We start from the raw sequence: 11,671 nt of genomic DNA on the forward strand, positions 1-11,671 counted from the left end.
TTAATATCTCTATTTGAATGATTTCCAACACTCTATCTCATCATTCCCAACTTACTAAAATCACCAACTTACTTTCTAATGTACCTTTTTGGTTTACTAGGTTCCTTTAGCTCACATTGTTATTAATAAATCATTAAACCATCTTAATGGCCATTAAACACTACTAACAACCTTCACTATAACTTAAATTCAGCCATTGATGACCTTAAACTATCACGAGTGTGCAAAATCATTAATAATAACCTAAACCACTCTAATTAACTCTATTGTAATCAATAGGTTTGGATTCATAATTTATATAGATCGAAAATCATTCTCCCAACTCAAATACTTATAAAAATGGAAGAAGAATGAAGGAAGAAGGCATAAGAGACTTACTTTTAGTGTTTGGAAGCTCCAAAACATCTCTAAGGATCTTCAAACTCAAACCCTAACAGAGCTTGATAGATGCTCTTTGTTTTCTTTTTCCTTTCTTTCTGATTTTAAACTCTGATGTAGACTTATTTATGTAAATTTTTGACTATGCACCATGGTGCATGACACAGAGAGATCATCTTTCATTGTTTGCCATCTATACGTAGCAGCAGACATATTGTACTTCATGGCATGTGGCACAAAGACACACCTTTCAAATTTTCTTCCTTTTTGATACCCTAATGACCTAACTTTGCTTTAGGCCTAAATTTAAGGCTGAAACCACAATCAAAATCATTCATTAGACCCCTTTAGCCATACAACACATCAATATACTTAATTACTCTAAATACTCTTAGCCAATCGAGTTTAAATCTCTAGGATGTTACATAAATTATGTTAAGGAAGCATGTTTTGTTATTCAAAAATTATTTTCCAAGTGAAATGAATTATGTATCTATATATGTTATGTTTGAAATAAATTTTGTTCGTAAGTACGATATTGTTTGGTTGTATTTTTTTTTGGATTTGTTTGGAAATATGCATGACATGTTGAGATTTGTTTGGAAAATACCATATTGTTGGGGATTTTGTTTGGAATTGTATTTCTACCATGTGATAAGCCCTCATTGAACTCAATGAATGGCTATTAGCTTGGACCAACCCACATTTGGCTGGGTGATTTGATTCTAAGTATAGTGTTAGGAGGGATATAAGATGTTGTCATGCTAAATACAATTTGGTTGAAAATCATTGTCATATGCCCTACTTAATAATCACATGGTTAGTTGCATTGCATATTAGTCTTGGTTGCTAAGACCTTTGTGTCTCACTTATTTTGGTTATCATTTTTACAAGAAAGAGTTTAGTTGGAGAAGCACTAGAACCGTAGCTTGGTGTGCGTAGACACCATTTGGGCTTGTTGATGTCCTTTTGGTTAATTTATGTACAATTGCCAACCTTAAGGCACTTGTTTTGTAAATGAGCATGTAACTCTCACACATTTGATTAACTTTTTATGTGATTGCCATGGAGTAGTTTTTGATGACACTCATGACCTTTGATGATGCTTGTTTAGGTATTTGAATGAAAATAAATTTCTTATGCCACAGGTTATATCATTATATATATATATATAGTGTTGGGTGACAATAACTCAGTTATGAGAGTTATATATGTATGTGTCAAGTTGCTAATGTAAAATAATTGCTTGAAATGGATTTGAGTGGGTCAAGTGAATTATACATTAGCCATTGACTTTGGTTTTAGGTTTGTAAAGTGTAAAAGTGTGTTTTGTCCCTAAAAGGCATATTGTAGATAAAATCCTCATTTGAATGAATTTTTATACTAAACTAAAATAATTAGCTATATTTTTTTTTGATAAATTTCATATGGACATTTGAAAAATTCAATTTGGATATTTGTAGAGAAAATTATGCCTGTTTGAAATTCCCCATCAATATTCATGTTATCAAAATGCTGAATATGACACTTTGCATAGCAGCATATATATGTCACGGCATATGTTATAGAAGGTAGATTTCTCTCTCTGTGCCACATGCCATAATATGTGGCATGTATGCCTTGACATATGGCACAATGTTTTTTAGAATTGCCCTTGTGAAGTTTTTAACTTCCGAAATGGTCTTTTTGACTCTTTTTTACCTCTTTTCAAGTTATTTTTAGACAAATTAGTCCCTTGAGAATCATGCTTTGCTTTTAAATTCTCTTTTTATTATTTATTGATTTTAAACTATTAATCTTCAATGGAATCCCATTAGGTACAAATTAATTAGCTTAATGCACTAATTATTTCTTTTTATTTATATTGCTTTTTTCCTAAAGTATCATGGTAGGGTTATTTTATTTTGTTTAAACCTTTTCTATCATAGTAGATTATTTTCTATCATGGTAGCCCATATTGAGCAATATTTTATTGTAAGAAAAGATTTTTCTATCATGGTAAACTTTATAAAAATAATTTTAATTTTTACTTACTATAGTAGGCCCTTCCCAGCATGGTAGGGTTTGAATATTATCTCTAAAGCTCTTTTTATTATGATAAATCTTTATTTACCATGTAATGTTTTGGAAAAATGATTTTTTTCTTTATTAGATAGTAGACACTTTTCTATTATGATAAGTGTTTAATTTTAAAACTTTAATTAATTAACTAATTGTATTCTTATGAAAAATCAAAATGAAATTTTGAAGTGTTACAACACTCTTTATATTTAAAGACGAAACAAGCTTATGAAAAATACATTATATATAAAGATAGAATGAGTTCTAAGGAAGGATGTTTTGATCATTTCATGTTATAATTTGTTTCAATTTATACCCATCATCCTATGATAAAATTTTAAAATATTTTAGATATGATTTAAAAATATATCACGTCCATAATCCTTCCATGAAGATTTCCCTTTTTCTTTCTTTTAGAATGTGATGTTTTTGGTCCTTGCTGCAAATGGAGTTGTTCACGACGATAGTCATTAATACGAGTAAAACATTTGTATTAATTAATATATATAATTTTAAACTATTCAGTATATATTTGCTTAAGTATTGTGATTTTTAATATATAAAATTACATTTTATATTTTTATCAAATAATAATTTAATAATACGTAATATGAATTTTTCACATAAATTTGATTTTTGAACATACACCATGAAATTGTTGGAATATTTTTAAAATAAAGAGATCTTTTTAAAAAGTCATGTCCTTTTGAAAAATCATGTCTTTATAAATTAAAGAGTTATGTCCTTATAAATTAATGAATTTTTATGAAAGATTATATAGAGAATTATAGCTATCAATGTTATGTCTCTTTAACTTCTAAAAATATCTTTGGAGGGTTATAACAGTAAAAAGTGTCATTTGATGAAAAGAAATATATTTTAAAAATACTTTACACATTAAAACTATTTAAAATGATATTTTTTATGGAAAGTTATTTTAAATAATCCTAAGTTAATATTAATTATTAAACTATGTTAATTCATGAACTAACATAGGAATGTTTAAGAATTAATATAAGGTTATCCATGAACCAACTTTAATTATAATTTTTAATGAGATTTTTATTACTTAAAAGATACCACTTTAAGGCATAACTTTAATGTCTACAAATACCCCTTACTATCACTCATTTAATCATTTAAAAGATCCAAGATTAAGAATCCAACTACTGAAGCTCATTAACTTTGTTTTTGAATTCACCAAGGACAAAGTCAAATTATCATTTTATAAAAATTATTATTGTCTTGACTTAAGTCTTACTAGTACAAATCATATTCAAAAGTCATCATTATGTCTTAAAAGAAATTCATTATTAACTCAACTTGCATCCAAAAAATAAAATAGATGTTGCCAAATTAAGTTCAAAGGAAAGTACTGCTTATGCTTAAAAGATGCTGCGTGCAACTTTTTCCTTTACTTTTATTTATTTCATTCATCACAGATCCATCCCCATTAACAGAAATTTCATGCAGGACATTTCCATACCTTTAACCGAGATTTTTTTCATAAACATTGCAAGAGACAAATAGTAATCTGACACATATTTTATTTTTTTCAATTTTATGTGTCAAATAATATGTTAAAAAATTACTTGTGACAAAAAAAAACCCCATAATTTGTTTGCTTTTAAAAATAAGTGGAAAATGACAAATATATATAATAATTTTAGATATATAAAAAATCATGGTAATTCAACGCAATTAGAGAAAAAATTTTACAATTCATTCTCAAAATTTTGAGTCCTTAAATAATTCAGAATAATTTCAAAAATCAAGAATCCTTCAGCGTAAATATCTTAAATTTAAGTTCCTCCTTTATAACATTATCCTTTTTCATCTTGGAGAGATGGAACAAAAATAGGATGATAATAGAACAGTAGTGGTGAAGTGGTAATCCACGTGGATGGAAGCGACAAGAGATGAGGATGGGAGGAACTAGTTCTCATTGGTCCAAAATCTATCCACGATAGCTTCTCAGATTTCTGCTGCAGATTTTCTCGTCCCACTTGGCCCACTAAGAAAACCCCTTTAGATTTTCTCACCCCCGCACGCCCATACATAAATAAAACACTCATCAGTATCCCCAGAAGACACACTACTACGAGCGCAATCTGTCTCTGTCATTTTCTCGAGAAAAGTTTCAGAGCAAGAAAAGCGGAGATGGCAGGTGCTGCAACATCTGGAGCTGTATTGAATGGCTTGGGATCTTCCTTCTTGTGTGGAGGAAAGAGAAGCCAATCTCTCTTCGCTGCTAAATCTGGTTCTGCTAATAATAATGCTGCAAACCCTAAGAGGTTCTTTGTTGCTGCTGCTGCTGCTGCACCTAAGAAATCTTGGATTCCTGGTGTTAGAGGTGGTGGCAACTTCATCGACCCTGAATGGCTAGATGGCTCGTAAGTCCCTCCCATAATCATCTTCGTTTCTTTCATTTTCCAGGAAAATTTTCAGACAAACACTCGTGTTATAAAACCATAGGTTAAACAGATCAATCATGAAAACATACATCTACATATCAGACAAACATGCTGCCAGTACACAAGTGTTTATGATATGATCTACGTGACTGAGATTTGAGCATTTTCTAGTCTAATTAGGGTAGCTCTCTGAAAGCCGCTTTCTGCATTCAAACACTATTTGTGTAAACTGAGTTGGAAATTTTACTTCAGTTTTTGTACCGTTATTGGACCGAGTCAGTTTCAAGATTCAAGCATTATTGAGTGTAATTAGGGGTAGCTCTCCCAAAATTGTTTTCTGCGTTTGAGACTATATTTTGTTTTACCTTAGTTTTTCTGGTATTTTCTGATGTGATCAGATATCTCATAGGTCTTCTTGAAATTTTTTTTTTATATGGTTACATGACGAAGTTATATTATCGAGTTATAGAGGGGCAGCTCTCTCAAGGCTGTTTTCTACATTGCATTCACACGGAATTCTGCTATATTTTGTGCAAACTGAGTGTATCTGGAAATTTCACCTGAGCTTTTCTGGTATTTTCTGTTCATTGATCAATCTCTGTTGAAATATTGCTATTATAGGCTCCCTGGTGACTATGGCTTTGACCCTCTTGGACTAGGCAAGGATCCAGCATTCCTCAAGTGGTACAGAGAAGCAGAGCTCATCCATGGCCGGTGGGCAATGGCGGCGGTTGTCGGCATCTTTGTCGGCCAGGCATGGAGTGGAGTGCCGTGGTTCGAGGCCGGAGCCGACCCTGGCGCCATTGCTCCGTTCTCCTTCGGCTCACTTCTGGGCACACAATTGCTGCTCATGGGGTGGGTAGAAAGCAAAAGGTGGGTGGACTTCTTCAACCCTGATTCACAGTCAGTGGATTGGGCCACGCCGTGGTCGAGAACCGCCGAGAACTTCGCTAACTCCACCGGCGACCAGGGATATCCCGGCGGCAAGTTCTTTGACCCATTGGGATTCGCAGGGAAAATCCAGGATGGGGTTTACATTCCTGACAGAGAAAAGCTTGAAAGACTGAAACTTGCTGAGATCAAGCATGCTAGGATTGCTATGTTGGCTATGCTGATCTTCTACTTTGAAGCAGGACAAGGGAAGACACCTCTCGGTGCTCTTGGCTTGTAAAACTAGAAACATTTTCTGTGTAGATAATTGAATTTGAGGCTAGACAAGTTGCACATGAATCTTTGTCCTGTAGAGCCAGTGTGTAGTTCTCCCTAAGAAATTCAAATTGTGTGTTCTAATCTTGGAGTTGAATGCATGCTTGTGAACTGTATTTATAATGTAACCATCCTATAAAAGCTCTCTCTTTCTACCTCATTCCCCAGCTCAGGGTAATGAGGAGATATGGGTAATACTAGGTTTATATGAACTCTGCTTCATGACAGTATATAAATCTAGGTTAGTTGAGTTGGTTCAATCAATAAACCATTAAAACAATGCATTAACTGGTTCAATGAAATACTTTGTTCATGATTAATTTGACTAAGATTTAATTACAATTTTAACCATTTAACATTTAAAATAGTACTCTGACCTGTTTCCAATACCTTACTTTCATTTAATTTGCTAGTGATCTTTGTCAGATATGCAAGACGATCAACACCATACAGGAAAAAAAAGATGAAGCAGCATCAATTTGCAAAACTTGAATAAACCAAGTAGGTGATGATAATTATGAGAGCATCTAGATGCTTGACCAATCCAGATGAAGTTGTAACATTAGCTTCAGATCAGAGATCTGTTATCAGTGTTCTTTTGTCAGTATTTCTCTTGCATTTAAACTGATAAAAATTAAAATACATCTAAGCTAGACAATGAACAAGCTTCGATTTCAATCATAATAATGCACCTGACACAACAAAATGCATGTAGGAGGGTTATCGCATGCCTATAATTATAAGCACAGGTGCTTGAAATGGGAGAAGAATGAAGCTTGCCAGGAAAATAATGACACACACAAGTATCATATCCAACACCACACGGTCTAAAAGTTTACTTCAGGGTGGCAAGAGTGACAAATAGGTCCAAATTAACTATAGAATTTTTAAAATCTTAACATGTTAGCTACGTTCCAAAATATTTTCTCGGATTGGTATTGTGTACTACTGAATTCAATGTCACAGGCCTGAGTCATGCGTTTAAGAGCTACACAAATTTGAACAGAAACGACCCTTATAAATGCCCTTCAACATTATATACTCCTCCTTACACTTTTAATCAAATTATATCCTTTAATAAATTAATTAATCATCTTTAAAATTATATCATTTTTTTATTTGTACCTTATTTAATAGGATATATTATCTCAATTAAAAAAATCTTATTAACTATACTCTTTAATCAAGGGTATTTAAAAAAAAGTTGATTAATCACATATTAAAAAGTCTCAAAATGTTTTATATTTTTAAACAAAATATTTTAAAAAAATGTTTTATAATATTAAATGGTGAGAGTACTCGCCAACACTTTAGAACAAGGTGATTAAAAAAATAATTAAAACCCATAATAAACCAATAACTCATAAATGTGATAAGAAATGATGATGATGATCAAAGTGGGGTAAGTTAAGAGTTAGGGTAGAAGTATGTCAAGTCAAACCAGACTTTGATAAAATAAGACTATGCTTGCATGGTAGGCTAGAAACTTGATTTTGGCTTGAAGTCTATATAATATTTTTTTCACAACTCAGGCCTAAATCTGCCTAAGCCTTAACTTGAAACCCATTTAAAAAGTCTACCTAAGAAAGTCTATTTAGAATGACTATTTTTTGTTTATTGCTCATGAGCATTCTCCTATTGGAGGCAGTTCTCTTGAAGGCATAGTCAAGCAAGAAATTTGATCGTCTCTTTAGCGGGGATTTAAATATTAATTTATTATGTTATGAAAAACTAACCTCTTTCGCTAGTTAGACCCAACTTTGTTAGTAAATGGCTAGTTAATTTCAATTGAACAAGATTGGGGAATTAGGGTTGGGCTTTTAAGAAAAATGGGCTTAAGCCCTAATAATAGTTTAACTTGAATTTAACTTTTTTTTTTGTTTATTTTAAATTAAATTTGCCTCCAAAAATTCAATTTGTTCAGGCTGCCCACGAACATTTCTAATCTATCTGGACTAGGCGCAAAACTGCGAATTAAAGATATTGAAAACAACCTGGGCCATAAAGGAATCTGGACCAAATTTAACAAAGCCCACTTTCTATCAATTTATAAAAGTCTAGTTTATTTTAGAATACAATATCGTACCTTTTTTAAGAGAAAATTATGATCAGATCCAAATTTAAAAAAAAATATTTTAACTTTTTTACAAGTTAAACTTCAGTATTTATAAGTAGTTGAGACCTATAGATAATTAATTTTCTTATATAGTACTTAAAAGGGATGCAATTTTGTCTTTTAAAATAATAGGAATTGGAATTCTAGGATACAACAAATGAATATTTGTCTTAACATCCGCATTGCCCAGAAATTTGCTTTAATTACTTGATAACCCACACTACGGAGAAATATCTTGCTTACAACAATTGGTATCAAAAAGAAAAACATCAAACCACCAAATTGAACCTAGCCAGTAAGCCAGACCAACAAGAAGTTACTGACACAAGACATTCTGAGAGGAGCAAAACCAGAAACCTAAGGCAAGAACAATGAAACAAAGCAAATGCCTTATTTGTGATTGAAGTATACTGGGCAACCTTGTCCGGCAGCTGCCACCAGGCGTTGACTGTATTAATTTACAGAACAGAGGTTAATCAACTTGTTAGACGACAAAGCCAAGTGCTGCAAAAATTGCACAGTTAACACGCAGAGGAAATTAAAGCACTACATTTTAAGAGCTGATCTTTTAAAAGAAAAAAAAATCAATGCTCTTCTTTACAAGAGAGATAAGGGCTTGTGCTAGCTACCTTCAAGATGAAGCTCGGTTTGATCTGCGCAATCTGGCCACATTTATAGCAACCAACGCGTACACTTTGTCATATATACCACCCATGAGCCCAAAATAGGCATATCTGAATGATTTGTTGAAAAATATTAAGCTGCAAACTCCCCAAAATCCCATGATGAATCCGACTGACAAGCTAATGAAAAAGCCCCCATCAAAGAATGTTTCATCTTCTTCAGAACTTTTATCAGTTTGATTATCCTCTGTTGGCTTTTGAGGACATTTAGGAAGAGGAGCACCACAAAGTCCTGCATTTTCTGCATAACAAGAGGGATCGAAGCTTTGCAGCTGAGTGCCAATTGGGATTTCTCCAGACAAATTGTTGTATGATAAATCCATCACACCAAGCCTATCTAAATGTGAAAGTTCTGAAGGAATGTTTCCAGACAAGTGGTTTCTTGACAGATCAAGAAAGTCCAATGATTTCAGTTTTCCGATGGCTGCCGGGATCTGTCCTCTGATCATATTTCTTGAAAGGTTTAAAGAAACCAATCCAACAAGATCCATCATTTCACTCGGAATGTCTCCGGTTAGCATGTTGCTAGAGAGATCAATGCTTTTGACCAATCCTAATATGCTTTGGTACATAGACTCCTTTCCTTTCCACACCAATGATGCACTATCCTTTGTTGAATAATAGTTCTGCATCACGTCATCGCCTTCATCAAAGTAATCAAAATAATAGCTTACAGTTGCAACGTGATTTTTTTCATTTGCCAAAGTAGAAAGAAGGTTGAGACATTTTGGTAAACTTCCGGACACACTATTCAAGGAGATGTCTAAGATTTGAAGTTGGGAAAGATGGCAAATATTGTAAGGTAAACTTCCAAAAAACATATTGGATCTCATGATAAGGAAACGTAACTTTTTAAGCCCACCAATCCAAGTAGGTATCAATCCCGTAAGTTCATTTTGTGCAACATCAAGTGTTCTCAACTCCTTGCATTTATTCAAAGTCAAAGGTATTTCACCAATAAACTTGTTGTTGTCTAAATGTAATGCTTGGATTTCTTTTAAGGAGCCCATAGATGTTGGAATTTTTCCAGAGATGCTATTGTTTGCAACACTAAGAAAGACCAACGAATCAAAATACTCCCAACAATCTGGAAGCACACCGGACAATTGATTATTTGAGAGATCTATAAGGCTAATATTTGTGGTAGTGCTTGGGCATAAGAAAGAGGTAGCATCTGTAATTTTATTATAGGACAAATCCAAACCTTCAAGCAAATATGATAAAAATGAAGGAATTGAGCCTCGAAACAAATTTGAACTAAGATCCATATATAGAAGTTTACCCTCTGGTCTTGAAAAATAAGGAATTTCACCAATAATCTGGTTGTGCGAAAGGTTTAGCCTTATAAAAGACAAATTCCAAAACCAACTTGGAACTGTACCAGAAATTCCAGCATTTGAAATATCTATTTCGTCACACAATATTTGGGTTTGAAGCCACATTGGAAAGCCAGGGCCCAACTCACAAGATGCTAAGCCAATGTGCCCAGCATGAAAAGGGGGAGTCCAATGAGGACTGATTTTAAAAATCAAATGATTGAAAGAAAAGTCCAAATAATATAGCTGAGAGAGCCTCGAGAAATGGGTTTCAGATATGACACCTCCCACAGAATTATATCCAACGTCAAAGTGTTCTAAGTTGGAAAGAAGTCCAATATCATCATTCAGAGTTCCAATGAGCCGATTGTGAGACACATCTACATCTTGCAAGGATGAGATTTGTGAAAATTTTGGTAGGGGCCATGAAAATTGGTTATTAGATAAATCTAATATTACCAATGATACATCAGCACAATGGCTGAATGATGCAACAAAGTCATCTATTTGGCCACTCAAGGAATTGTTGCTTAGATCTAACTCCTCTAAACTACATAAAGCCAAGGACTTGGGTATGCTACCTTCGAGGTGGTTCCCATTTAGACTCAATTGTTGTAGGGAGGACAAATCTCCCAATTGATAAGGAATTTTCATAGTCAAATTTACATCAGAGAGGTCGAGATATTCCAATTTCTTTAGAGAAAGAATGGAACTTGGGAATTGAGTTAGATTGAAATGAATTCCAGAAAGATCCAACGATTTCAAATGATATAATTTAGTCAATCCTGGTGGAATGATTGTACCTTCCAGATTGTAAGAAGATAGATAAAGTTCATCCACATGGCCAGATTCTTCATCGCAAAAAACACCATCCCAGTTGCAACATTCGGTCTGGTTCTCAGCATCACTCCAAGAGGAGAGCTTGCCATCACGATCAACAAAGCTTTGTTTGAGAGCAAGAAGTGAGAGTCTCTCACTCTCTTTGCACCTCACTGCAAAAGCCATTGACGACATATGCCCCAAAAGCACCATGGAAGCAACAACAAGCCTCACATCCATCATCATCATCATCATTCTGGATATAAGTTTCGTATCTAGTATATTGATCTCAATGCATGCAAGAGACCAATGAAAATAGGCTAAGTATTAATAAGCCAAGATGAGGATTCAATTGTCATTTTCCTCTTAACCATCTTGCACTCGTCAATTGTTGTTGACTCTGCGAGCTAGAGACTTAGTGGAACAGACCTTTTGTGCTGTGTCATTCTAATGTTGTATTCTCTTTTCCTTCATTTAAGGCCTATACGTTCTCTTTCCTTTACGCACTCCCCCCCCCCCCCCCCCCACTTTATGGAAAGAGAAGGGAAAAACCGAAGGATCTAACCCAAGTTAATTTGATTCAATTTCTTCGGATTTAAATGCTCTAAGTTAAAATATGTAACTTTAAGTGAAGGTTCCCCCCTCCCCAAAAAAAAATATTTTTAGTATTTTTCATCA

At 33.6% G+C, this 11,671-nt stretch overlaps 2 protein-coding genes across 4 annotated transcripts; one reads left to right on the forward strand and one right to left on the reverse strand.

Moving 5' to 3' along the window:
* Positions 1-4,511: 4,511 nt before the first annotated feature.
* On the forward strand, positions 4,512-6,143 carry LOC129306446 (chlorophyll a-b binding protein CP24 10A, chloroplastic-like). The gene is made up of 2 exons (XM_054947060.1): positions 4,512-4,832; positions 5,475-6,143. Exons 1-2 carry the CDS (start codon positions 4,600-4,602, stop codon positions 6,022-6,024), a joined length of 783 nt encoding a protein of 260 aa, XP_054803035.1. The 5' UTR covers positions 4,512-4,599; the 3' UTR covers positions 6,025-6,143.
* Positions 6,144-8,368: 2,225 nt separating this feature from the next.
* Positions 8,369-11,259, reverse strand: LOC129304439 (receptor-like protein EIX2). 3 transcript variants are annotated; one of them, XM_054944093.1, is made up of 2 exons: positions 8,805-11,259; positions 8,369-8,606 (listed from the first exon to the last, which is right to left on the reverse strand). In XM_054944093.1, the coding sequence occupies exon 1, from the start codon at positions 11,246-11,248 to the stop codon at positions 8,807-8,809; it is 2,442 nt and encodes an 813-aa protein (XP_054800068.1). In that variant the 5' UTR covers positions 11,249-11,259; the 3' UTR covers positions 8,369-8,606; positions 8,805-8,806. The 3 variants fall into 3 exon arrangements, with proteins under 3 accessions (XP_054800068.1, XP_054800066.1, XP_054800067.1); XM_054944091.1 differs by having other exon boundaries at positions 8,369-8,623; XM_054944092.1 differs by having other exon boundaries at positions 8,369-8,679.
* Positions 11,260-11,671: the final 412 nt, after the last annotated feature.

The sequence above is a fragment of the Prosopis cineraria genome, unplaced genomic scaffold, assembly GCF_029017545.1.
Source record: "Prosopis cineraria cultivar Desert tree isolate PC_DT_omini unplaced genomic scaffold, ASM2901754v1 PC3, whole genome shotgun sequence".
In the NCBI taxonomy this organism is placed as follows: domain Eukaryota; kingdom Viridiplantae; phylum Streptophyta; class Magnoliopsida; order Fabales; family Fabaceae; genus Prosopis; species Prosopis cineraria.

Bases quoted from the DNA above. Each gene is read 5' to 3' on its own strand.
- LOC129304439 (XM_054944093.1), bottom strand. From the start codon at position 11,248: ATGATGATGATGATGATGGATGTGAGGCTTGTTGTTGCTTCCATGGTG.
- LOC129306446 (XM_054947060.1), top strand. From the start codon at position 4,600: ATGGCAGGTGCTGCAACATCTGGAGCTGTATTGAATGGCTTGGGATCT. The intron at 4,833-5,474 runs GTAAGTCCCTCC...TTGCTATTATAG, and splicing joins CCTGAATGGCTAGATGGCTC to GCTCCCTGGTGACTATGGCT.